The sequence below is a fragment of the Cavia porcellus genome, unplaced genomic scaffold (assembly GCF_034190915.1).
Source record: "Cavia porcellus strain 051 isolate PalLab524CR breed Dunkin Hartley unplaced genomic scaffold, mCavPor4.1 scaffold_24, whole genome shotgun sequence".
Lineage (NCBI taxonomy): Eukaryota > Metazoa > Chordata > Mammalia > Rodentia > Caviidae > Cavia > Cavia porcellus.
In genome coordinates, this window is record NW_026947507.1 from 42,278,678 (window position 1) to 42,305,583 (window position 26,906).

The window sequence follows — 26,906 nt, forward strand, 5'->3', positions numbered from 1 at the left end:
GAGGAAGAAAATCTCTGCTCCGGATCAGCCCGCCTTGCCTTCCTCCCCGCCTGTCCAGAGGCCACAGTCACAGGAAGTGCACAGCCTGCAGTCCCCGGGTCCCACCCAAGCCCTGCCGCTGTCTTGGGGCCCCACCTCGGGGCCCCACCCCACCTTTGAGCCCTCTTTTTGCTCAAAGCCCCAGCCTCCCAGGAGGCCAGTGACTGCCACCCCCAGTGTGACTGGCCAGTCCCCAGCCTGAGGTTAGAAAATTCAGTTGGTCCTGGTCCCCGATATGCCTCCTCTGCCTCCTCCTGTTGGCTCGGTTGCTCTTGGTTACTGCCTCGGAGAGACCCTGCAGGACAGGGGCTATGGGCTGAGTGTGGATAGCTGTATGGACGGAGTGGGGCCACCCTCTCTGACCTGCATCCTGTTCCTGTTCCGGAAGAGGTGAGCCCCAGGGGAGCTGAGGGGCCCCTCCCCCTAGGACTGAGGACTGGACATGGGGATGGCAGTATCCCCAGGGCAGCACAAACAGGGGAAGGTGGGTGGCTGGGAGAATAGCTCCTTCTTTTGGGTGCCTTCATGGGCCAACCCCGGCTCCATCCTCCCCTTGATGGTCCCAACAGTCTGTGGTGTTTCCAGTGCCATCACAGCAATCCTGATGCAGGTGCTCTCGGGCCCCTGAACAGACAGGGAAGCCAATCTGCTCTGTACATGGGGCCAGCAAGGTCACAGTGCTGGATGCGGGGACTACAGTGTCCCAGGGCCTTCCCGCCTGGCTGGTAGGAGACAGCACCTGCCCAGGAGGAGCTGTGCTGCCTCTGGGCCCCCAGCCAGGTCTCTCTCCCACCCGGCCCACCTGGCTGCACCCCAGCCCCCGCCCCCGCCCCGACACAGGGATGGGCAGCACAAGGAGCTGGGGAATTCCCTGGTTGGCGGGGGGCATGGCACAGGGCCACTGCACTGCAGGGCTGTGAGCATGGAGAGGCTGGTGGAGGGTGGGAGATCGAGGTCTAAGCCTTTTCACCACATGCGTCCTAGGCCCATTCAATCACCTCTCTGCTGCATGATGCTGAACCACTCGTATCCCCTCTTTGGGCCTTGGTAAGTCAGGAGGCAGGACTCAGTTTCCTCCAGTGAGCACACCCCAGCTCCTGGAGCCCTGGGGTGGGATGGGGGGTGAGGAAGCATGAAGGGTCCCCAGCTCTCTGCCCTGGCTTCTGCATGGAGGAGGTGATGGGGGGTCCCTCAGCAGGGGTTCTGCTGTGCAGAGCCTGCTGGTGAGGCCCGGAGCCATGCAGAGTGGGCTGGAGAGGCAGCTGTGCATCTGGGCAAGATCTCCTCCTGCAGCACCCTCTGGCCCCCACTGCCCCGGGCACAGGGCCCCTGACACCTGGCCTGGCCCCATTCCCAGAGTCCCTGGCCAGCCCCACCTCCCTGAGCTTTGCCCTGCCTTGCCCACATTGCCCGAGCCTCAGCCTCTGCCCGCCCACCCGCTTGGTTACTGGGCTGGCAGGATGGAGCAAGAGGCCTCCCCCTGTACCCCCCACTGCCACCTGCACCCCGCCTGAAGATCCTCCCGTGACCCTGGCACCAGGAATACCAGGCTGTGCCAGCCCCTCCAGCACTCATGGGAGCCAGGGCTCAGGCCCCAGGTTCCCAGAGTCTGTCCTTCCATCCCCTGTAGCCCCTCCAGACCCTCACCCAATCTCTTGCCAGCAACTGCCCTGATCTCCACCCTCTTGTCCAGCTATAAGGTTAAAAAAAAGCACAAGAAATTTTTTGGGTAAAATCTTTTGCTCACCCAGTAAAGCCAACACAGTGAGGCACAGACTTCTCACAGCTTTTCTTCATGCAGTCCCAGCTTACCAGGCCAAGTTCTCCTCACTTGGAGTGCACCCATAGCAAATGCTGAAATGGATTGTTTCCTCTACCTCAGAGCCTTTGCACAGGCTTTTCCTAGGCTGAAATGCCTCCCCTACACCTGCTGATAGTAGATTCTTCTTGTCTAAGAACACAGCAGCATTATTTCCCTCTCAGAGGTGTTTTCAGCACATCCCCCATCCACCCACCCCGGCCACCCATCCCTATCCCCTTCCAGGCCGTCTATTCCCATAAGCCTCACGTGGCATTGAGCGTGTGTTGATAGAAGTGCAGTCTCTTTGAGTTCTCTCCTCCCGATAGTCTGGCAATGTATTAACCTGGGAAAGGGTCCCATCAGGGCACGGTACCTTCACGGGCAGAATGGTCCCTCAGCGCTCAAACGCAGGCCATCCCACCCACTGCTTGGCTTCCTCTTACACCAATGGCATTGTTTCTCTGTGCCTCAGTTTCCCTGTAAATTGGCACTGCTTTAGTCAGGAGGCTGCAGGTGACGGTCATAAACAGAAGTAGCGGGAACAGCTCAGGAGATGAGAAAGAAATTCCCAATATCATCGCCTCTTGTTGATCCTAGAAAAATGTCATTTTCCCTTGGATTCTTGCCGCTTCCTAGGCCGTGTGTGTACCCTACCCTGGGCCATCAGGCAGGAACCAGAAGGATCCAGAATGCCTTCCCCAGCAGAGCACAGTGAGGGAGTGTGCAGACATCACTCGGGGGACACAAAGGGTCACCAGATCTCCTGGGGCAGAGCTCAGGGCCAGGTGCTGACAGATAGCACTGGTTTCTCCTTGGTAGTGGTACCTTTTCCATGCCCAATTACAAACTCTTGTGTCGTAATATACTGTACGGTATACCTCAGTGCACGCAGTGAACCAGGGGGGTACAGGGCCACAGAGTGGGGGGGGGACAGAGAGATGTGTGAGGGGGCACTCAGTCAAGGTGGCTCCTGGTGGCTGCCAGGGGTCCCAAGGGGGCTTTCTGTAGCCCCCAACCCCTGCCCTCAGTTTTGCCCTAAATGGAGAGCCAAAGCTCCGACGGAGCACAGTGCCACCCGGTCTCTGTGGAGTGGGGAAAGGCAGGACAGGACACCCTGCCCTATGTCAGAGGTCCTGTCCTGGCTTCCCCATGTCATCCGGACCCTTCCCCCTCAGGCAGCCCCAGTCAGCCCTGCTGGGAAAGGCCACCTGAGGATCCGGGCCCCACCCAAGTGGCCAAGACCCAGGGACCTCCACTTTCATTTCCCCCCAGGTGCCCAGGAGGGAAGTGACTCGGCAGGGGGCTGAGAGTGACTCAGCAGCTTGGCTCGCCTGCCGCCCTGAGTGCTGGGAAGCTGCCCTAGGTGCTGTCATGCTGGGGCAGAAATGTCTCTTCCTGGGAGGGACAGGCAAAGGCCCTGGGGTACCCAGGCCTGCCAATGTGCAGAGCTTTGGGGGACACTGTCACATGAATCCCTCTCTACCCTACTGGACTGTGACCACACAGGATGTGAACTTCCTGTCCCCGTGCACCAGATCAGGCCTGGTGGAGGACATGGAGCATTCCAGGAAACACAGGTCAATAGCAGCAGGCCTTGCTACGAGTTGGCAGCTTCAGGACAGGCCACCTGGTCCATGGTCCTCTTTTGAAATGGGAACGTGCGATCCCCCAACGTTCTTTAACCACTGGGTTCCACTGGCCAGTCCTTGGGATGCTGCACCCAAGGGCAGCCACGAGTTTGCACCACCTGCAAGCCGGCCCTACACCCAAGACTTCCCATGTGGTCTTGCCTGGCCCTCGGCAGTGCTTCTTGGGGAGTCCTGGTGGCTCTGTCTGTGACTGACAGCGCCTCACTTTGCTAGAGAGGCAGCGAGGCCTCCGGTCTGGCCTGACTCTTTCATAAAACTCGGAGTGTGGGGTCCTCAGAAGGAATCACCCGGGCAGCCTGGGCCATTGGGGCCGCATGGTGCCCGGGGGGCGGGGCCTGGTCCAGCTTCAAAAGTCTGTGGCCTAAGTCCCACGGTGGCCCGTGAACCCTGGAACGGTGACATCTTAGGGTGTCCGGGAAGGCAGGGGCCTTCGGAAGGACATGGGCCACTGTCCTGGCCTGTGTGTCCTTTTGAGTAAGAGCAGAAGAACTCGAGAAATTTAGAAAACACACCAGGAGGCCTCTGCTGGGCATTTCTGGTTTCGAGGGCAGCAGCCCTGCTGGCCCTGGAGAGTGGTGCACCGACAGTAGACCCTTTGGTCTCTCTCAGAGGCCAGGGCAGGAGGCAGGGCTCTCTAAGGGACTACGCCCTGTGAGGCAGGAGAACACAGGGGGAGAGCTGTCACCTGGGCGGGTAGAAGGTTTGGCTGCTTCAGTCACAGCTTTGCCCTCTATTAGTCAAGTGACCTTGTGCAATCACTCCACCTGCCTGAGCCTCAGTTTCCTCATCTGTTTTATTGAAGCCTCCCTCCCCTGCCCTGCCCGTCTCACTGACCTCAGTCAAATAGTGGGTGTTGCATGTTGGCACACGAAACCAAACCACTGCCTGGCAGGGTGGAGCTGCCCTCAGGGTTGCTGGATTAAGGATCCAAACTCTCAAGTCTCCCTCCTCTCTCTCTCTCCCTCCCTCTCTTGCTTCTCTTTGCCTGGTACCTTCCTTCTTTCAGGCTGGAAGCTCCACACCATAGGCTGCTCTGACTTCCTGGAAGCCTTGGAGCCTCACAAGCAAAGGGAAATGATTGGAGAAGATTTAAGGAGAAAAATCCTGGGATTGGCCATCGTGATGGGGTGTGTGGTATGTAGGGTGACGACGGTGCATTGTGATTGGTCCAGTTTGACTCACGTGCCTGTGTCCGGTCCAACCACTGGGGCCGGTGACTGTGGGCCACTCAGGAAAGGAGCTTACCCATTAGTCAGGGAGGGAGGCAGGGTGGCTGGGAGCCCCCAGGAGAAAGGACCGCTGGATTGTGCTCTCTGTAGGGCACCTGCTGTGTCTTTTCTCAGTCCTGCATACATTGGCACTTACCGTCCTTGGCAGTGAAGTTACTTGCACCCCAAGGTTCCCCCAAGGTCTGCCTACCAGCTATGGCCTTGGTGTGGCGCAGCCCCTCAAGGAGGATCTTGTTTAATTGCTGGTTGGTGTGGCGACGCAGCGCGGTGCCCAGCAATGTCTGGTACGCGCGATCGGGCAGTTCGCACACAGGGCGCAGCAAACACATGTGAAGCTCAGCTGTCCCATGCCCAGTGCCTCAAGCGAGGAGCCCTCGCTGCTCCTGAGGTTGGTCGCTGCCTTCTCCCCACTTCCATCCTCGTTTCTGTTTTGTTTGTCCCTGGTACGTGAGCAACGCTACACTCCATTCCTGTGGGTGTTTTGTTTGTTTGTTTGTTTTGTTTTTGGTACAATAAGGAGAATGTTGCTTTTACTGAGGCACTAAGATACACGTTTACATTTGTGCTATCACATCAAAAACAGGTACTTTCGTCCTTAGCGTTGAAAGTCTCGAGATTTCTGATAGAATTACCAAGTCCAAGAGGGTTCCGCCTGCAACAGAGCAGCAGTTTCCAGAAGGATTGCCGGCAGTGTGGGCAGCGCTGACCTGTTTCTGAAATGGAGTTTCCATTGATGCTCAGGCTCTTGGGTGCCTTCCTATTCCACTTCGGGGACACCGCTAGAAGGCTCCGGGTGCAGGGTGAACATGTTTGGGGGGAAAGCGGGGGTGCACAGGTCAGCCTCGTTGGAAGAGAAAAAGTCCTGATAGTTCCCTCTCATATTCGGGCTCACTTCTCCTCTTCCAACTCTCTGCTGCCAAAGGCTTTATTGAACATAGAGGGGGAAGAAACAGTAAGATCAGCACTGGCCAGCTCTGAGCCTGAAGGGCCTGTGCTGAAGGGCTCAGACCTCTGGGTCCTGAGGATAGGTGCAGGGGTGGTGGGCTCCCCACCACCTGCAGCCCCGCAACCCCTGCTTGCTCCCGCTCACCTTGGCTCAGCGTCCCCTGTTCCCATCCAGAGGCCCAAGCAGCAGTGCAGGATCCTCCTCTCGACCCCAACCAGGGGAGGGGCTGCCTGTCCTCTGCTGCTGTGGCTGCCTGCATCTCGTGTCCCAGGGAGGGCCCCAGGCTTGGCCCCAGAGGTCCCCTCGTGCTGTCACGCCAAAAAGTGTATGCACGCCAAGCTCATGTGCTGGAGAAGCTTTCTCCTCTCACTCAGTCTTAATTGCCCTCCGCTCAACAGAGGCATGGCTGGGACAATGCAAGCTAAAGCAAGCCCAGTACCGGGACAGCAGTGTCGCCCAGGATGTGACCCTGTGGAAAACCAGAGCACACAACTCCTCCCTCTATTGCTGGGCTCCCATTGGTGCCCCAGGCTAACGCTGGCACAGCAGCTGTTCTTTTCACGGTCCCACCTTCCCACGGCACAAGGCCTGGGGGCCACTGCACTGGTTTGGGGTCCACCAGAAGGTGGCTCAGTGTCCTGGATAGGGTTTTCCTAGAGGTTGCCCAGCTGCTGACCATTATAGCCTTGCCCCTTGGCCACAGGGCTCCTCTGCTGGTCTTGAAGTCAGTCATCCACGCCTCTAGGGGCCGAGGCAGGTCAGATTTCCCTCACATTCCCGGTGCAGTCATCTTCTCACACTCTGCAGCGTTCCCTAACATCACACCCGCTGTGGGGCTGACAGCCTTGCTCAGACCCCAGCCCTCCCAAGTGAGGGGCACAGCTCTGTGGGGGCACCATGGGAACCGATTTCTCCTTGCACCCTCAGGTGGCTCTGCTGGTGCTAAGTAGACAAGCCTGACCATGCTGAGTCCCTACAGAAGTGGGTGACCAGGAAAGTGGGTCCCTTCTGAAAGAGGGGCAGTGCCAGGGCCCACCATGGCCAGCTCTGAGCCTGAAGGGCCTGTGGTGAAGGGCTCAGACCTCTGGGTCCTGAGGATAGGGTGCAGGGGTGGTGGGCCCCCCAGGGGAGGAGAGAGGTCAGGCCGAAGCTGTCCCAGCCGGCCAGGGTGACTCATTCTCTGACTTGCTTGGGAAGTGATAGTGTATAAGGTCCTGACATCCCTGATGGGGGGACACTGCCACCTGGAACCAACAGTTACAGCACTTGTACAGCTGTTGGCACAGGTTCGGTGGTCTGGGGTGGAGGCACAGGAGAGGCCCCAATCTTGGGCTTGAGCTTCCTGGGGTCAGTGGTTCTGCCAGCTGGGGGCTGGGATCCCCCTCGCTCTGCTCTGCTTGAACCTTTGATCATGGAGCCAAGCCCTGCACCCAGCCATGTGGTGCCAATTCGAACCCACAAGGGTGAGAAACAGTGCCCAAGGCAGACCGCAGACACACGTGGCTCTGTTTCCTTTAATTGCTGGAACGTCTGATCAGTGGGGTGCTGAGTGCACCCCAAAGCTCACCTCCCAGTCCCTGAGGGTGGTGGTCACTGGGACTCAGGCTACTTAGCCCTGGCTTTCTTCTGTCGATGGGCCCTGTGGGACTTGATAGCATTCTCTGGGCCCAGCTGGCCTGGGCTGGGGGGCAGGGGGGACAGGGGTACGTTGAGACTCAGCAGCTGCTTCTGGAGCCGCAGGTCCAGGATGTTGAAGGCCATCTGGACCTCACACTGCAGCCGCTGCCCCAGGCTCTTGATCTGGATGCCAACAGCCTCGTGGACAAGGTGCTCCAGCGCCTGTGGGGACACGGGTGGGGACACAGTCAGGGACAGCCTCGCCTCCTGTCCCCTGTCCTCTCGGGGTTCCAGTCACTGCTCCCTGCCTTTTCCCCTCGGGCCGCAAGTGGTGGTTGCCCCGTGTGTGGTGCCATTTTTTCCCAAGCTCTCAGGCCAAGCTCATGCGGCAGCGTGCTCTACTCTGCTCTCCGTGAGCTCTGCTGGACACTGCCCCACTCCCACATCCCCAGGTCCTCTGGGGGCTTCGAGGAGGGGACAGGAAATAGCTTCAGAGAGCCACCAACCCTGGGCAGCACCCGCTTCCATCCTCCATGCTGGCACGAGACCCTTGTGCCCCCTCCCTCAGGCTCTGGGTGTGCCCCGGTATCCTGGAGCTGCCAGAAGGAGCACAGGCCAAGCCAGGAGCGAGGGACTTCAGACCAGCCATAAACTCAGCGAGGTGACTCTGGGTAAACTTGAGTCCTCTGTGCCTCAGCTCCCCATTGCTAAAGCAGAGCCCTGGATTCCAGTCAGCAGGGACTTTGTGTGGCAAAGTCCACCAGGGCCGGCGAGAGATACCAGACACACATACAGCCTGGAGACGGGGCAGGGGACGGGGCCCGACTCACCTCTCTGCACAGGCCCTGGTGCGGCTGTGTCCCCTCAGTGCCCTGGGGCTGCATGCTAGCAAAGGTCTGCTCCAGCAGGCGCCCCTCCTCCTCACGCAGCGCCTCCCTCAGGAGCCGCAGCTCCCTGCGTTTCTGCTCCTCGGTGGCCTCCAGGGCAGCCACCTGCTGCTGGTGATTCCACATGTCCCTGTGCATGCCCTCGGCCAGCGGCAGGGGCTGGGGCGGTGTGCAGACCTCCAGGTGGGTGACAGTCAGGTGGACGGTGCGGGCCTGGCCCAGGACATACTGGTAGAGCCGAAAGTGGCGGATGAAGGTGTTGTGGGAGTAGTCACAGAGGGCCAGCAGGTCCCTGGCAGTGAAGTGCCGCTGGTAGTCCACGAGCTTGTTCCCCAGGATGGTCACTGCCTCTGTGATGGAGGAGCAGCCTGCGGGCACAGAGGGCCAGCACAGTGTGAGGCCCAGCAGTGGCTGGCCTCCGAGGCCTGTGTCTAGCTCATTCTCCATTAGCACTGAAAGCTGTGGAGAGTTCCACATTTCCCTTCTCACCTCGGCTTTTGGGAAGCTCAGAGGGTTGGTCATGGCATTATGGCCATAACATATTTATCCCATTTTTCTCTTTTAGATTATCCCACTCCTTGAGTTTTGCCTTTTAACCCTGTTGCCAAGGCTTACTTCGGCTGAGCGTTATGCTGTTTCTATTTTGAACTCCTTAGAGGGCCATGAGGGTATGGAAACAGGACAGGAAAAGTGGTACTGACTGGGGAAAGGCCAGACTGGTGACTCGGTGCAGTCAGACAGATGGTGTTGACCCCGAGCAACAGGTCAGCTCTGGGGATGCGGGGGGCAGGGCCCATTCCCTTCCAGTGTCCTTCAGGAGTGCCAAGCAGGGGTAAGGCAGGGTGCCAGCAGTGATAGGTTTGTAAAGGGGCGGTGGCCAGATGCAGGCTCATCCGGTGACACGTATTGGGCAGAAGAGGAGGGGACATAGCCATGTGGGGAGCCCTGGTTCTTACACAGCCACCGGTCTGCAGTGTCCACGTCTCCCCTGCACCTGGACTCCCCAAGCCTGTGCTCCTGGAGCTCCCGGTCCGTGCACGGCTGCGCCCCTCCCTCTGCCTCTCCTCTTGGGAGCGCTCAAGCCTGTCCCCCTGAGCTGCGTGTCCTGTAGGACTCTTGGGGCCCCCAGGATCCTGCTCTCAGTCTTCCTTCGACAGTAGAATCTGTGGGAAGACCCACCTCACCCTCCCAGGGACGGGGCAGGGCCTGGACACACAGGTGGAGGTGCTGGGTGTGCTCCATCCGTCTCAGGGCTGCACTGAGTCTGCAGACTTGGGAACAATCCGAGGCCTGGCTGGCCGCACTATGGCCTGCAGCAGGGTCAGGGCAGGGAGTCTCTCCTGATTCCACTCTTCCTCCTGTCTGTCGGGCCCGAAAGGCTCATTTGTTACACTGTCCTGGAGCCTGTGAACACCTGCCCCCTGCTGCGAGGGCTTGTGCCTGGCCCCTTGGGGCTGTGCTAGGTGGATACCTGCCCTGGCTGTCCCTGCCAGTGGATCACAGGGCAGGTGAAGAGGAGCAGAGTGTGACAGAGAATAGCACTCAGGGGGCCAGGTCCTCCCCGAGGAGCAGAGGCAGCAGTGTGAGGCCCAGAGGGGCCACACCTGGCATGTGGGGTCACCGCCTAGAAAACAAACAGCTGATGCACTGGTGCCCAGAGGCAGGCATGGGTGTCCAGCAGGAGCTGGGCAGTGGCAGTCAGGGACTTGGAGGCATTGAAGCAGGCCAGAGACCAGGCTGGAGGCAGCAGCTTCTCTCCAGCAGGGACAGGTGACAGTTGTCTGGGGTACCCTGGGACCAGGGACAGGGCACACTCACTCCAGAAGCTGTCCAGAGGTCAGGGTGCTGTGCCTCACTTCACCACTGCACACCTGAGTGACTCTGGGCAGGTCGCCCAAGTGCTCTGGGCCACCCTGTCCCTGCTGGGCTTCCCTACCCTACACGTTGGACACAGGTGTCCTCAGAGGGCCAAAACCTCTCAACTACAGCAATGGCCTGTGGTTTCCAAGGCTCAGCCCTGCCTCAGGCCACCTGGAGACAGTGTCCAGTTCCTCCCCAGGCGGGGGGTCCCTTGAGTGTCACACTGCTGTCCCACAGGTGATGGGCAAGGACGTGTGCTCCCATAATAGTGGCCCTCAGTCCTGCCATCAGGATCACGTGGCACTCTTCCATGAGTCCTGGCCCCATCTCAGAAAGACTGTGCTGCTTGGCAGTGGTGGGCATCCTGCTTGCACCCCTTTTGATTTTGGGGAGGGAAGAGACACCCCTAACACAGAAGGCCCACAGGCTGGAGTACTCCGGCGTTCAGGACCCAGATGTGGTGTGAACAGGCGGAGGCCGCGGCCAGCAGGGCCCAGGATGCCTGCGCTTTTGCACTTGACCCCATGGAGCTGGTTCTTGAAGGCATAGCTGTGCTCTGCAGGCCTGAGATGGGGACAGAAAGACCTCAGGTTTCCAGTTTGGACAGAGGAGCTCAGGAAGTGTCTGCAGGCCACATGGAAGGGCTGGACTTGGCCTCGGAGCCCTGGGACACTCAAGAATGAGCTTCAGGCCTGCCTGGACCCCCCAGGATTGCACCCCAATTTTTGCAGGCAGTCTCTCCGGATGTTTCCAAAGGGGAAGAGCTGCAGCTGAGCTGTGGAGCCCTGCAGAGGCAAGGAATGGGGGCCAGGGGGTCCAAAGGGGCTCAGGGGCAGAGTGCAAGGGGACAAGGATGGCCAAGGACAGGCCACGGGGGGTGGGGGTGGGTGGGTGGAGCATCGCCTTCTTGTGACCATCGAAGCCGAGCTGCAGGCCCTTGGGGAGGGACTGTGTGGGAACTGCTCCAGGTGACTCATCTGCCCTCCTCCAGCTCCTGGGTGCTGCTCCTCCTCTGTGGGGTGGGAGCCACTGCTGCTCCCCGTGGGTGGCCGCATCTGCTCCCTCCGCCAAGGCCTCTCCTGGAAGCCCCTGGCGACTGTGCACAGGGCCCAGACTACAACCCCGAGGTCTGCAGCACAGGGTGCTCAAGGTTCCCAGGGGCTGCCTTACCGCAGGCACAGGCTACAGCAGAGCCTCAGAGGTAGCAAGACACTGGTGTGGATCTTAGGACAGAGTACTGGCTGAGTTCTGATTTCCAGTCCCAAGAGGCTGTTCCGGCCCGCCGGGGCTTCAGGTTTTGGCCCATCTGGAGCTGGCTCATGGGCACTCCGTCTTGGCCTCCAGACCCCGCTCCCTGTGCCCTAGTGACTCAGAGAGCCCAGGGATTAAGTCCAGCCGCCGAGCAAACAGATCCGTGCCTGCCGATCTGAGCTGCTCTTCAATAACAGGGAGTGGCCCTCATTTGCATTGACTGCTGAGAACTTCCTGAAGACAGGTCCCCAAGCCCCTGGGGGCCAGCACCTGCAGGCCAGGCCGGAGTGGAGGCGGTGAGGAATGGGGAGCGGAGGAAGGGCAGGAGCGGCAGAGGGCGCTGAGGGCTGTGCGGTGGGGCTTTGGATGAGAGGAGGGGAGACAGCATGGAGGCTGGGAAGAGGGGCCACTCCTCATGGCGGGTGGGTAGGCATGGGGGGCCCAGGGGCACAAGGCCCGAGCACAGCAGTCTGGTTGTCCCTGAACTGGCTCAGGGTAGGAACCAGCTTGGGAAGAAGCCTAGCTGGCTCCACTCTTCCCTGGGCATTTAGGTTGAGGGAGACCCCACCCTGCCCTACCTCCCCCAGCTCTGCACCAGTCCCTTTCTGCTCTAGGACAGGCACCCCCAGAGGCACTTCTGGGAATGAACTGTGGCAGCAAGAGATGGGGTAGGGGGCTCCACAGAACACCTAGACCACCGCAGCCCCTTGGCGGGGGGGAGCCTGCCAGGCACCATTACCTCTATCCACAGAAAATCTGAGGCTCCGAGAGGCTAAGGAATTTGCTCAGAGGCACGCAGCCTCCAGCGGCTGCAGTCCCTCTGTGCAGATCTCAGAGGTGGATGGCAGAAGGGATCCTAGCCCACTGGGCCACAGTTTTCACAGGACGTTCTGGCCCACAATGCTGACAGAAGGGGTAGGGCGGGATGCAATGCCTCAGGCTCGTGCCTGGCCTCTGCTCCCCATCGTCACACATGGCCCTTTGCTGGCCCAGCATTGGTGGTGGTGTCTGTGCCCTGGTGGCTGGATGGCTTGGATGAGAGGGATCAGCACAGGGCTTCACAGTGATGGTGGAGGGGAAATGGAGCTGGCAGTTGGCCAGGACCCCTCTAGAGGAAGGGACAGCTCTTCTAATCATGCCCTCAAAACCAGGCGAATGACACCCTGGCAACCCCACCTGGCAGTGTCTCCTAGAGAACATGTATGGGGCAGGGCAGGGCCCAGTAGGCAGCAGATTTCAGAGACAGGGGAAGATTGTTCTAGAAAAGAGAGCTGCTCATCCTGAGTTCCTCTGCTCCTAGGAGGGACGAGGCCCTTTGCAGAGGACAGCTGGGTCACAGAGCTGGAGAGAGGGTCCTTGGATTGTGTCAGGCGCAGATGCGGATCTGGTGGCCTCTGGGCATCCATAGGGAAGGCTGCAACTTCCACGGAGCTGATGCGCGCCTCACAGAGCCCAGAATGTGGCTGCAGTTCCCTCGGACCAACCTCTGCTGCTGACACCAGCGTCATGAGGGCTGATCTGGAGACACCCTCAGCATCATCCCTGGGACAGAGGACCATCAGGAGCCTGACAATCAGCTTCACACACATCTAATCGCCCCTGGGGGACCCAAGAGTGAGCCCACGTCCAGCTGAATGAGGAAACAAGCAAGCTGAGCCACATCAGAGTGCCAGAGGTCTGGCCTCGGGGCACTGCACATCTGTCCACACACAGCTGGCACGGCCAGGCGAGAACACACTGGTCACCCTCTGTTCCAGGCCTGGGATGCACCCCCACTGGCCTCTTCCTGTGGGGGCTTGGACAGCTCCCCACCCCTGACAGGGACCCAATTGGAAACAGCGCTGGTGTCTCTCACCCGGCGATTCCAGGTACTCGCTTTCTGCAGGCAGGGCTTCTCTCCGGCCCCCAGGTGCAGGTCTCGTGCTCAAGGTGCAGTGTCACGAGGTGGGGTGCGTGCTCTGTCCTTGAATCCTGACCCTACTCACCTCAGGCCAGGTGTGACCCTCTCACCCATGGTGCCCAGCTGTGGGCAGGTGAAAGGCTGCACTTGGGCGAGGCCAGCCTGCCCAGGGAAAGCAGGGTGGGATTCCCAGGACGCAGTGCTGGTTTCTGACCTCCTTATGGACAAGCATCCCCGGTGAGCTGTGTCCTCACTTATGCTATAGGCTGAATTGTGTCCCTAGCACATTAACCCCCAGGACTTCAGACTGGCTGTATATTGGGGCCAGGGCCTCAGAACAGTGATTAGGGTTAAATGAGATCATTGGGCTGGGCCTTAATCTACTCTGACTGGTGTCCTTATGAGAAGAGGAGATTAGGACACAGAGGGAGGCCTGCATGGGGACAGAGGTGAACACAGTGTCCACAAGCCCAGGGGAGAATTCAGGAGGAGCCGGCCCTGCTGACGCCTGCCTCGGTGCATGCAGCCTCCAGCTCTTGAAGACACAAAGTGTCCTCTGCCTGTGGCATTCTGTGATGTGGCCTGAGACACCCAGCAAGGAATCCCTGAGATCACAGCTACCCATTTTTCCAAAGAAATTTTCTCTCCAGATCTCAGGCAATGGTCTCTATAGAAACCTCAGTGAAGAAACTGCATCCAGACCCATCCCGCCTGGCTGAGTTAAGAGGCGGGGGCACTCATCCTGCTTCAGTTGGACAGGTCCAGCCCAGGATTCGGGAAGAGCAACTGCTCCCTACAGGGCCAGTCCTCAGGTACCTGCTGAAGCTCCCTGTGTGGGGTGACAGTCCAGACAGTGGGACAACCAGGCCTGTCCTGCAAGAGCCCTGCGGGAGACCATGGGGTGGGTCATTGCTTCTTCCAGGCCTTGGCTCTTTAGCAGGCAGGAGCTGCCCTCCCATCCCATAGTGGCCTGGGTGATATTTCCTGAAGACTCAAGAGTGGCTGGGAGTGGGATTGCAGCTGCCAGGACCATGACAGACTGCTTGCCTCCGTGTACCTCCTGGGGCTGGGCCTCGGGGCTGGCTTCCAATGAGCCTGTGGATCTGGTGGCCAGGCTAGCAGGAAAGGGGGTCTTCCTATCCCAGGCCGCTGCCTGCCAGGTGTCCATGGTGACAGGAAGCTGCAGTGGCAGTGGCATTGGCTGCAGTGGGTCTTGTAGGTAAGCAGGGGGTGTGGGCTGCAGCCCTCCTCTGAGGGGAACTGGAGGCAGGGTAGGCCACCCCCTTTCTCTGCAGGGCCTCATGGACACCCTAAATTCTTGCAACTTCCTCCCACCAGGGCATCCCACACGAGAAGAATTCTGTCCCTCGGTGACTTCATCCTCTGCCTTAGGGGATAGTTGGGTGTGATTGGTCCAAGGCTTCCCGGAGGCTGGCCAAGAAGGTGCCAAGCAAAGAATCCTTTCTTTGGGCCTGGAATAGAGGCCAGAACATCCTGGCAAGCCTTCTGCCAGGACCGAGTCAGCTTCTGCTTTGAATCCGGGGTGGCCCTTCCCCTCCCTGTCCTGGGCTGGATTGGGCAAGGAGATAAGCTATGCTGGCAGCCAGCCTGGCAAAGCTCTGTCACTGTTGTGCAAACATGAACCTCCTTACGCACTGTCTGCCAACCTCGTGTTATCTAATTCACAAACAGAGCTTACCCACCCTCATCCCCAGATCAGCCACAACAAAGTGTCCCCAGGGAAGCCACCTGCCAAGGGGAGCACAGCCAGCATGGATGTCAGCTGGAACAGAAACCCCAGTGAGCTGGCCTGGGGCCTGCCAACTCCCCGAAATACCCACACATTGAGCAGCATGACACGCCCAGGAGGAGGCAGGGTGGGATGCAGGGCGGGGACACTGGCCGTGTGTCTGGGATCTGACAGGGGTCTCTATAGAAGAGATAGAAGACACTGACAGATCCCTGCCAGTCTCCTGCCCCTGGTGGTCGGCATCTCCGGCTGAGGACACCGAGTGGTTTGTGTGCTCCTGTACCTGTGGCCAGCGAGTGCCGAGCCAGGTCATAGAGAGGGATGCCTGGATTGGAAGCTGCCAGAGTTGCTGGAGCCTCTGTCTGCTCAGACCCCTGTGGGGATGAGGGGACAGCATGGGAAGGCAGCCCTGGCTCTTCATGGTGGGCTGTGGGGACTGCCTGTCTCCCCTCTGTAGCTCCTGACAGATCTCTTGCTGTGTGACAGTCACCTGCTGTGTTAACACAGTTTGCCCAGTCTCGTCCTACCTCTGCTCCTGCATTGGGAACTGTTATCACAGAGGGTGCACCCATCCACAGTCAGCAGCAGTGCAGGAGAAGGTAGGATTTGAACCTGGACCTCGGCCTGCAGGTCCGATGCCTCAAAGCTCCTGCTCCCCTAATGGAGCCTCTAGCGCCAGCTGCAAACACTGCAGAACTGCCTGACTTTGCATCCCGTGCACCTCTGTGAGTCAAGGCTCGAGATCTGAGCCTTCATTCATGCATTTGTTCATTTCTTCATCCAACACAGAAGTGCCATGTGCATCGGCACCAAGGGCACAGAGGGGATGAAAATGAACCAGTGCAGACAGCTGTCCAAGCTCAAGCTGGCATGGTCCAGAAAGGCGTGTGTATGTGTGTGTGTGTGTGTGTGTGTGTGTGTGCGCGCGCGCACCTACAGTAGCCGCGGGGATGAGATGGGCGAGGGCTGGGGCTACGGCAGCCTGATGAGGAGCCCCTGAGATCTTGGGGACAGACTCCACAGGGAACCCTTGGAAGTTGAAAGCCAAGCACTGCAATTCCCATGGGAAGGAGAAGGTGCAAGTGCAGGGAAGGACTCAGCGCATTTTCTGGAGGTTGGCAGGAGAATTTCAGATTTGTTGATTTTGCGTGACTCCTGCCCCTCCACACAGACCACCATGCTGATCTTCAAACCTTGGCCTTGGCCAGAGAATATATAGACTTGGAGACGTGTGAACCAAAGACAGTGCTGCCTGTGCGGCCTTCGGGCTCCGAAGCGCATTACTATGGTGCTTTTGCTTAGGGGTTGGGCTGTCGGAAAAGACAACTTCTGTATACCAAGAAGACTAAAGCAAAGCTAGTGGTTGAGTGTGGTGGCACATGCGTGTGGTCCCGGCTATCTGGGGGGCTGAGGGCAGGAGGATCACTTGAGCCCCTGAATCTGAGTCCACCCTAAGCAAATGTAGCACTCAAAAAAAAAAAAAAAAAAAAGACAAAAACAGCAATCAAAAGGCCAGCACATTCTTCATTCTAGCTAACGGAAGTTTCTTTTCAAATTAGTCCTAGGTATTTTTTACGAAATGTGTAGAATTCATATCCATTAGATCCCCAAATTCTAAAACTTCTTGTGTATTAATATCGGGTAGAGTGAAGCACTTTTATGCTTATTTGGAGATTTGATAGACTTTGCAGAAGAAAACGGATTTCATTTGAGTGTGAAAACTGTGACAGTTGTGGAAATGTGTGCCTTTAAGGCTGCTGAAGGCGAACTTGCATGTTACCAAGAAAATTAGTGTTTGCACCGAGCGCAGTGTGTTTGACAGAAAATTCAGGTGAGTGGTTTCACCACACCAAGCAAGAACAACAGAAACAAGAGTTTCCAAGCAGGGTGTCTGTCTGCATCGGTGTCCTGTCCAGTGACGCCAGCAAAGTACTCACTGACTGGAAAGTAATTATATGCAGGTAGGATGAGAAGATATTCGTGCAAGAAGCTTGAGCACAAGAGTTGCTGTTTGAGCCAAGTGTGTGTTCTGAGCGTGGGTGGACGGGACTCTCAGAAGAGCATAGCATCCTGGAGGGAAAAGCTGGAAGCCTAACAGGACTCAGGTCGGCACTTCTCAGCTCACAGAAGAATTTGAAAAGAGCAGCAGAAGGGGGTGATTTACCAGGAAAAGGCAGCTTCACAGTGGCGTGAGGCTTCCATGAGTGCTCTGCAGGGTGAAAGTCGGCTGGCTGGCTCTTAACAGTTTCATCCATTGAATTTTCTTTCTAGCTTTCTAAAGTTTTTTTTTTTTCCTTTTTTTTAGTGCAGCCTGTTCCACAAGCCGTGCATTAGTTATGTGTGTGTGTCTGTATGTGTGTGCCACGTATTTCATCTTTGCCTCATTCCCAGCCTAGGAGGCAGACTTTGTCAAGACTTTTGGAGAGAGCTGGTTTGATTTATGCAGGGTTTGCAAACGTGGCTCCTTGAATGTGCATCATGGCAATGGTGATTTAAGGACCGGATGCATGGAAAAATCTTGAAACTGGTTCAGTAAATGAAGAGATGTCTTTTAGGGTAGCTCAGGCTGGCCTCAAACTTGCAGTGATCCTCCCGCTTCAGCCTCCCAGGTGCTGGGATTATTGGTGTGTACCACTAGGGATGTCTTTGATTACACAACAGGGGACATGCTGGGCCACAGTGATGTTTATATGTTCCACTTTAGAACTCTTTCTTCATTGATATGGTTCATTTGCTCATGTCACTAGAATGCCTGAGGGTATGTGCTTGCAAAAAATAGGTGGCTTTTATTAGGTAAAGTGACCCATGAGGTGTCATATGAAGTTTTTATGTTCCTCAAACAAATTTCCTTCTAATATATATATATAATACATATGTCTAAGTAATTTTTTATAGGTTTTGGGTTTTGATCTTTCTTTTTTTGGGGGGGTGTGATCTTTCAAGATGTTGCTTTGAGTGCTTTTAGAATGTCAACATTTGGAATTATGGCCCTGGCCCTGTCCAAACCTGGGTAGTGTGGCCCAGATGGGTCTGGACAGCAAGGGAAAGAGAAGATCCAGGTTAGGGTTAGAATGCTAAGTTGCGGCACAAAGCATGCACAGCCTATGCAAAGGCCCAGGGGTCCATTTCAGTACTTCCTACCCCAAGAAAAAGCTTAAGGCTTGGCTTGGGCAGAACCAGAGCTGATCAAGTGGAGCCATGGCAGCGTCAGGGAAGACAAGTGATATCCAAGATGGATCCCTGGCAGCAAGTTCTGGAGAACTGGTCTAGGTGAAGCTGAGCCTCTTGGGAACTTGAGACAACCAGGGAGAGGACGTAGTCATGACAACGGACTCTCTGGCTCATCTGGGAGGCTCTTTCACAGCCAGGTCAGGCACAGGCACTCACCCGCCTGGGAGAAGTTCCTTCTGCAATCTGTACCACCCATACTTTGAGAGGTGTCAGAGGTGGGAAGGAGGAAACCACAGGCTGCATGGCCCAGGGTCAAGTCCAAAGAGGTCTAAAGAGGAAGGATTTTCAGAGCTGCTGCCCCAGTGTGTGTACACAAGTCTGATAAAGGCTGTGCGCTCTGGGGCTGTATAAACAGAACATTGCTCTGTCCTGCCTGGACCCCAGGGCCTGAGAATGGCTGTGGCTGAGGTGCCTGGTCTCACTGAGGGGGTGACCCCTGGGGGACCGTGGCACTGATGCCTCCTGCATTTATACAGTGAATGACTCTGCGACTCAGCCACGGGTCCCTTTCCAGGGACGACTGCCCCGGACCTGCATCCTGCTTCGCCAAGCTGGCACAGGAAGGCGCACCGCCCCCCAATCTGCTGCTTAGGTCCGGTGCAGTCCATAGAGGGCGTGGGTGACACACTCGATTCACCTTACAAAAGCCAGCCCACCTTGGTGCCACCACAGTGTGGGGACAGCCAGGACAGCTCCTTTCAGGCGGCAGCGATCTCCCACCCCCCAACCCAGCACCACTACCTTTGGTCTCCACCAGCAGCTCATCTGTGAACTTGACCACCCGTGCCACCTCCACCCATGGGAAGCCTTTGCCAGCTGCAAAGAGGACGCAGTCGTACAGGGCGTCCAGCAGGATGCTGCCTCGAGGGTCGCTCCACTCATCCAGGGGCTCCCAGCGCAGAAGTCTTCGTAGGAGGTCCCGGCCTAGCTGTCTCTGCGGAAATCAGAGGCCTAATTTATCCCCAGGGCAGGAGATACACCCGCCCTCCAGGGCCAGAAAGCACCTGGAGCCTGGAACACCTGGAAGGAATTGCACTTTGGTTTCTAGACAGTTCCCCACCACCTGCTGGGGACCCAGTCATTTGTCAAGAGCTCCTCTTTCTTGGTGAGTTTTTATCCCAGCTACTGGAGAGCTAGGAGTGAGAGCTTCCACAGGCTTGAAGTTCTGAATTATGGCGTTTCTTCTCCCTTCCCTAAAACAAAGATTTCCTTTCTAGACTACTGTACTTTCAACTAGCTATCTTACTGGTCTGATAATGAAATTTATACTAACACACAAATGACTAATGGAAAGGAGGCTTTATCTAATAATTTTGCCATATAGGAGATTGAACCCAGGACCCTCACACCGAGCTACACCTCCAGACCTTTTCTACTTTTCTTTTTCAATTTTGGGATAGGGTTTCCCTAAGTTGTTAAGTTGCCTAGGCTAGACTTGAAATTGTGATCCTCCTGCCTCAGCCTCCAGCCTTTTGGGATCACAAACGTTCACCACCACACCTGACAAGGATTAAGTCTTATAATAGTAGAATTTCGGGCTCTCTGATGCCCAGGAAAAGCCTGGTTGAGGGGCCCTTTTCCCCCTTCTTCAGGCTCTGTGACTCTTGCAGAAGGGCTCTCAGAATGCCACCAGCACCCCAGCACTTCTTCTTGGGGTAAGAAAAGGTGTGCAGTGATTGGAGGTCCACACACATAAATACGAGCACTGCTGTCCCAGAACAAGAGGCTCTGGGAGCACTTCAAGGGAACCAGTGGCAAAGCTGGGGCCGGGGAGCCAGCACCCTGCCGTCGGCCCCCAGCAGCCCCGCTCCAGGTGGCAGTATTCCTCTTGACCCAGGTGACACCCAAGTCATCAGAGCCCCTCTTCCCCCATACTGGGTCCCATCCCGAGGCCCTGGGGCACACACTCCTCTCCCCTCCTGCAGGCCCTGCACCTGAGGTTTCCCCGGAAGCCCTGGGCTGCTAAGGACCAGGCCCTGGCTGCGCTCACTGGTATAGGCTGAGGGCTTATATGCCCGGGGAAGGCCATGGTGTCCTCCTGCTGGGCCAGCGCCAGAGCTACCCCAGCACACACTATTCCCTAGACCCTCAAAGTTACACCTCTCCAGAGACCCGCTTTCCCTCCCTCACCGGCAGCTGGAAGACTTCCTTTACTCCCTGGGGTGTCAACAGTGCCATGGTCCTGCATCAGGTTGCTGGGAGACCTCGTGGGATGCTGGAGGTTCTAGAACGGGGGTTGGGTGCTAGCTTTGTTAGGGTGCGGGCAGCCTTCGAGGTCTCTTTTCTCCTGGCCCTTTTCTCTGCTGGGCCTGGGTCATCGCCCTGTACCCATGTGTGTGGGCACCACCAGCCCATCTTCCATCTGCTCCTGCCTTTCATGTGCTGTCCAGCAGTGAGCAGTTTTGGACACATGCACATGTACACACTCACATGAATGCATGCACATGCGCATACGCTCCTCCTCCTTCCCAGCCCTCCAGCTCCAGCTGGGCAGCCCAGCCTCCCAGCCCAGGGTCATCTCCAGGTCCAGCTGTGTCTGCCGCCATCTCCCCAACTCACTGCTGCCTCGCCCCTGGGACCTAGCCTCCCTCACTGGCCCACCCTCTGTGATTCTGTATTTTTAGCATCATGATGGTGTTCTGGGGTACAGGAAGTAACTCCACATGGGTGCCCCCAAACTCCCTCAGGCCTGCTGGGATGAGGCGCCATCTCCTGCCATCTCCTGCCAGACTTTGGCCTCTGTGCTGGGAGCGGAGGAGCCTGAGGCTCTCCTGGGGCCAAATCTGCTCCCCACCCATGTGTAGAGCGCAGGGGATACCGGATGAGAGCAACCTTCCCCGAGGCAGATGTCTGTTCTCTGTCTTCTCTGAGAGCGCCCCAGTTCCGCAACTGCTGATCTTGCTGACACCCAGGATTCGCCCCCCCCCCCATGGCTACCGCTCCTGGGCTCCCATCCTGACCCTGCTCTGCCCGGGTGATTCTCAGATCTCTGTCTCTGCTCAGTCACCTTGTGCTGAGGCCTTCCCTGGACCCTGTCACATCACAGGACTCTGCACCTTGGTACTTTCTCTTAGCTATCTGATAATTTGTTCAGACCCCCCTCCCCAGCACACACTTCCATAGGACTGACAGCAGGTGGGATTTTATTCGTGACTATTTTACCTATTGCTGTGCAAGGTGGACACCTCGTGTGCGCATGACGGTTGTTGATTGGCGGTGATTGCATTCGCCGCAGCTCTTGTGATGTTGCAGTCTGTGTCTCTGTGGGTGGCCACCTCCCCTGAGAGCTCTCTTGCCCTGTGAGGACATGGGCAATGTCTTCTGTGCCTCTGGAACACAAGTCCAGTAAATCTGTGCAAGTTGAAAGTTTGGAGGTGTCACGAAGTGGCACTGACAGAGAGGAGTTGGTTGTGGAACCTCTCCAAGCCGGGTTACAGAGCTGCTCTGGGGACCTCGATCCTTACAGGTGGCCAAATCGTCTTCTGCAGCAAAACCTAGGCACCATCTGCTTCGAGCTGGGACAGGGAGGCCCCCAGACTCCAGGGAGGGTTAAAGTCCAATTCACCTACCTGCTTGTGTCAGGCTTCGAGATGCACAATCATGTGTGGACTTTGTCCTTGGCTCTGGGAGGATTTGACCAAAATGTTTTCTGTCGGGGTCGCTCCCGGCCGGCAGGAAAGACACACGACAAAGTCTGGCGGTGTGCAACCTTGCCTTTATTTGTCTCCGTGTGGGCCCCGCGAGGCCTCCACTCTGCCACCAGCCCTTTCTCGCCCGTGGACTTTTTTTATCTCTCTCTGTGCTTCCTCTCGTGGCGGGAGAGGCATTCACTTTTATAGGGCAACAGTAGCCAATCAGTTTAAAGCGCGCGATGCGGGCTGACTGGCTAACATCAGCTGTTGCTAGGCAGACTATCTTACAGAGCGGGTTGTTTAAGTCGCCAGCGCAATCAGGGGGCAGAAAGCAGGCGCCAACTTGACTCACTCGATGGGAGGGGCAATCTAGCTCAGGCTCCGCTCCCACCCACAGGCCCTACGTCCGCCAAGTAAGGCGACCGGTGTCGGCCGCGGCTCCCAACATCTCCCCCTATTTTATTTACTTTGAATGAATGTATGCATCGCAGCCCGCCCTGGATCGAGTGTAGAGGCTTATGCCCTGTGTTGAGGCCCACCGTAGGCCCTTGGCTTGGACCCTGGTCGGCCGCCCCCGGGTCCGCCAAGGCCTTGAGACCCTCGTCCTTTTTCCAGGGCCAGGAGTGAACTGGACGGAACCTGGATGTACATAGGCATGCACTCATGCCCCTCCGTGTGATCCCCTCGGAGAGGCATCTAGATCTGGTCAGATTCTAGTAATCCAGCGGCTTTTGTGCGCCATGGGGTAGGGCCTGGCTTAGGTCGAGTCGTGCTGGGGAGGCACGCTCTTACCCGTCATTGACTCACCCACCCTGCTGTGTGGTGTCAATAGGGAAGGAATGCGGAAGACCCGCCACACCTAGACCCGGTCGTAGGCCAGTCGAGCGAGCCATGCGTAGGCCTGGGGGTCATTGTGCCCATCACGGGCTGCTGCCAGGGCCGCATGGGCAACCAGGCGTACTTGACGCCGGGCCGCCGCAAGGCGCCCATTAATAAATGATGTGACCCATCGGAGCAAGCATGGTCCTATAAGCAGGAGCAAGAACAAGGAGCATAGAGGGCCTAACAATGGTAAAACATAGGGGAGCAAGCCATTCCAGGCTCCCCAAAAAGGGATTGTCCTGCAGTTCTTTTAGGGCTCATCTTGTTGTTGGGTCTGTGGTTGGCCTCTGGTGGAACAGGCCTGATCTTCAGTCGAGGGACTTGTCGCGTCAACCTCTCTGGGACCCACAGTGGTTTTCGTCCCAGTTCCTGCGGAAAAACACAAACCGCGCCTCGGTTCCAGCTAACCACCGGATCCGGGCCCATCCATTGTCATGCCATAGATAACCGCGCCTTTGGAGGCAGGCCTTGGCTTACTCCCCCTTTTTATTTTTTATTTTTTATTTTTTTTATTTTTGGTCTTTTTCGTTTTTTTTTTTTTTTTTTTTTTTTTTTTTTTTTTTTTATCGGTGCCAGGGATCGAACTCGCGATTGCCTGCTTACAAGGCAGGCGCTTATGCCGCTGAGCTAAATCCCCAGCCCCCGTTTCCTCGACCGGCGTTTTTTTCAGCCTGCTCGGCAGAGTAGCCGCCCATGAAAATACCGTCCGCCCCGCGGCGCAACGTCATAGGACGGCGGTCGCAACAGAGTGGAACGGGGCGTCACTTTCTGTGCCGGCTGAGAGAAGGGAGGGTTCCCTGTAGCGGCCTCTCGGCGGGGAGCCACTTCTGGAGAAGAGCTCCAGGGCGGAGCGGATGGCTCTCTATCTCCTCCCCGCCAGAGAGCGCTCGGGGGCCCTTTTTTTTCTCTCTGCTTTTTTCGAGCGGCGCACGCACACAATTTGCGGCGCAACTCGGCATAGGAGTCAAGGCACGCATGTATCATTTCCCACAGGGGGCGAATAGCCGGCGAAATATCCCCTTTCAATTCCGCCGAGGCGAGGTCCCCGCCTAACTTCTCTCATGACGGCAGGTTTAAATGCCCTGTGGGTAAAAACCAGGGAGCCACCCTATCTATCTCTGCTATGAATAGTTTTAGTGTTTTTTGACCTACCCTGAGGTCTCTAGCTTTTAAAAGCTTTTTAAGGGCCTTTACCAAGGGCCGCGCCTCCGCGCTCGGTAAATTACCCATCCTCAACCTCTAAGGGCTGTAACTCACCGAGTGTGACTTAAAGAACCCGTCACCTACGCGTGAGCCTGAGGGGAGTCTAAAAGCCCTGTAGGTGCGCGCCACCCAGAGCCCAGGCTTATCCCCAACTCACCTGTCCGGCAGCACCACGCTGGAGCGTTGCACACCACCGCCGTGTCTCGGGGTTGATCAGTCCCCGTATGGGCCACCAAATGTCGGGGTCGCTCCCGGCCGGCAGGAAAGACACACGACAAAGTCTGGTGGTGTGCAATCTTGCCTTTATTTGTCTCCGCGTGGGCCCCGCGAGGCCTCCACTCTGCCACCAGCCCTTTCTCGCCCGTGGACTTTTTTTATCTCTCTCTGTGCTTCCTCTCGTGGCGGGAGAGGCATTCACTTTTATAGGGCAACAGTAGCCAATCAGTTTAAAGCGCGCGATGCGGGCTGACTGGCTAACATCAGCTGTTGCTAGGCAGACTATCTTACAGAGCGGGTTGTTTAAGTCGCCAGCGCAATCAGGGGGCAGAAAGCAGGCGCCAACTTGACTCACTCGATGGGAGGGGCAATCTAGCTCAGGCTCCGCTCCCACCCACAGGCCCTACGTCCGCCAAGTAAGGCGACCGGTGTCGGCCGCGGCTCCCAACAGTTTTCTTTTTATCCTTTATCAGCATCATCATCAACACGGCTTTGTCATTTTCTTTGTTAGTCTCCTGGAGCTCCTTTAGAGACCTGAGCCCGGATTCCAGGAACATGCCCACGCTATCTCTAAGCTTTGTGTATGGAAAGAGACATGGACCCTCTCATCTGCACCCTTAGCACCTTAGCTAAAGCTAGAGGAGCCAAAAGGATGTCATTAGGCAGATACTGAAATGGGGATGTGGATTTAAGCCTCTGGCCCCAGATTGGTGCCCTTTCACCCACATCCCATTATCTGCCTGATTGGCAGATGTTTGGCCATAACATCTGGGTATTTAAATCAGCACCAGGCGAGGTGTTACTGAGAAGGTGTTTTGGGGGTGTGCTTGACACCTGCAGCCTGTTCACTGTGAGCACAGAGGCTGCTTGCAGTGTTGGGGGTGAGCTTTGCCCAGTTGGATGAAGAATCTGAGGGAGGAAATGGAGATTTCCTGAAAAAGAAGAAATTCTGCCCCTGTGCTGCAGTATCAGCTTCCGCCTGAGTTCCCAGCCTGCTCCTCGCTGTAAGGACTTGTGACTTGTCTGCCCATGTGAGCCAATGCAGTAAATAGGTAGATGATAGAGAGATAGATAGATGATAGATAGATGGTAGATAGATAAAAACCTGTCTATCTTTTTCTGTCTATCATGACTCACCCACTTACCATCTGTCTGCCCATCCATCATCTATCCCTTTGTCCATTTGTCCGAATACCCATCCTACTGCCTGGCTGGAGCCCCGATGGATTCGCTGCCCCACAGAGAAGTACATGGTTACATAATCTTTTTGTTCACATATTTGCAGCATATAGAATTTAAAGAAAATTCATAAAGATAAAATTATCTAAAGATTTCCACCCTCACCCCAGAATGCCTAATGTGTGACGCAGCTGGCAGATGGGCTGGGTGGCACTGGCAGGGAGCCCGATCTTGACCCATCTTGAACCTTGGGGCAGAACCCAAATGCACTGGAGAGTCCTCGGCATGGGCTTCCTGTGCCGCTGGACTTCATTGGTGGTGACTTCCTTGTCAACCTCACCCAGGGTGGCAGAAACCAACCCTGTCGGTGTTGAAACCACCACATCCGGGAGTCTGTGGTCGCACAGCTCTGATTCCATGCAGTGGTGCTGACGGTGGTACAGGAAGAAGCAGGGAGAGGGAGGTTATAGGTCAGAGCCGGCAATCCTGCCCTGCGTGGGGAACACCTTGCCAGCCCTGGCAATGGATATCACAGGCCAAGCAAAGCCGTCGCCACAGGGAATACAGCAAAGGGAACCCACATCCTTGGCAGGAAAGTCTGGGGTGAGGGGGAGTTCACACCAGTGCAGGGTGGTCTGAAAGCATCAGGCAGAGAGAGACTGCTGTCCCTAGGAGAGACGGCCTGTGGCTGACAGCGATGCCCACGAAGAGCTGTGGCTGACAGCAGTGCCCATGGAGAGCATGCAGTCCTTTCATTTGTAAATTTACTTAAAGCTCACGCCAAAATGCCCTTCAGAGTTACCATGTCACTACCTTAAGTGCACCATGGAGTGGCACCAAGTAACTTCATTTACTGTGTCACTGTGTCCACTGCCCCCACTGGAACTCTTGTCATTTTCCCAAGGTGATAATCTGTTTCCACTGAACACTAAGGCCCCTCCCCCACCCTGGGGACTCCATTCCTCTTCCTGTCTATGAATTTCGTGGCACTAGGAGCCTCGTAGGACCAGAATCATGCACCGTTTGTCCCTCGTCCCTGGTTTAGTTTACTAAGCGCAAGTTCCTTCCTGGCACAGTGTTACTGAGTTGGGTTTCTTTCCAGGTTTTGATGTCTTAAACACAGCCTTGAGCAGGACACCCTAGATCAGCGATTTCAGCGGATCAATGATGCATTGAAAGAGGGAAAGCAGGTCCACCACCGCAGGGGGCAGCCAGCAGGGAAGTGGTCAGAGTCCCGGGAACTTGATGCTGAGGGTGTGAAGATTTAGTATTTAAGGTTGGAGCAGGGGCTGAGTTTGAATTGTAACTCTTGCCAATGACTCAATCCTACCATCAGGCTGTAGATTTTTGACCTTTGGTGACCACTGGAGGTGCTTTCATGGCGCCCAAAGCTATGGGGCAGTGTCAAATTTGCATGGTCAGTGGGCATGTTGATTAGAGTCAGGACAGCCCACAGGACTGACCACTGGGTGCTTGCCATGGGAATTTGTGTGGAAGCTAAGCTGCCTGGTTATTTTTTCCCATTGTGTTTAGATCTGGGCATGCTTGCCGCAGGCTAATGATTAACTCGGAAGGCAGATGTGGGCCCAGAAAGCAGGTTGCAAGGCAGGCCCGGCCTTCTGTCCGAGCCATTT

General features: G+C 56.7%; 1 protein-coding gene and 1 long non-coding RNA gene across 3 annotated transcripts; one reads left to right on the plus strand and one right to left on the minus strand.

Annotated features, from left to right (window-relative positions):
• Positions 1-170: 170 nt before the first annotated feature.
• Positions 171-17,823, plus strand: LOC106025736 (uncharacterized). Of its 2 annotated transcripts, XR_010042676.1 has the most exons (3): positions 171-429; positions 4,496-4,623; positions 12,580-17,823. It is a non-coding gene; the product is annotated as an uncharacterized LOC106025736 (long non-coding RNA). The 2 variants fall into 2 exon arrangements; XR_001199322.3 differs by lacking the exons at positions 171-429; positions 4,496-4,623 and adding an exon at positions 10,933-11,575.
• Positions 7,152-20,338, minus strand: CUNH8orf74 (chromosome unknown C8orf74 homolog). The gene is made up of 4 exons (XM_003479387.4): positions 20,291-20,338; positions 18,902-19,094; positions 8,112-8,536; positions 7,152-7,503 (listed from the first exon to the last, which is right to left on the minus strand). Exons 1-4 carry the CDS (start codon positions 20,336-20,338, stop codon positions 7,270-7,272), a joined length of 900 nt encoding a protein of 299 aa, XP_003479435.1. The 3' UTR covers positions 7,152-7,269.
• Positions 20,339-26,906: the final 6,568 nt, after the last annotated feature.

What these genes read in the sequence shown, in the direction of transcription:
- CUNH8orf74 (XM_003479387.4), bottom strand. Translation starts at nt 20,338, where the DNA reads ATGGCACTGTTGACACCCCAGGGAGTAAAGGAAGTCTTCCAGCTGCCG. An exon ending in GCTGCTGGTGGAGACCAAAG is followed by an intron (nt 8,537 to 18,901) that starts GTAGTGGTGCTG and finishes CTGTGCCCGCAG; the next exon opens with GCTGCTCCTCCATCACAGAG. An exon ending in ACCAGGGCCTGTGCAGAGAG is followed by an intron (nt 7,504 to 8,111) that starts GTGAGTCGGGCC and finishes GTGTCCCCACAG; the next exon opens with GCGCTGGAGCACCTTGTCCA.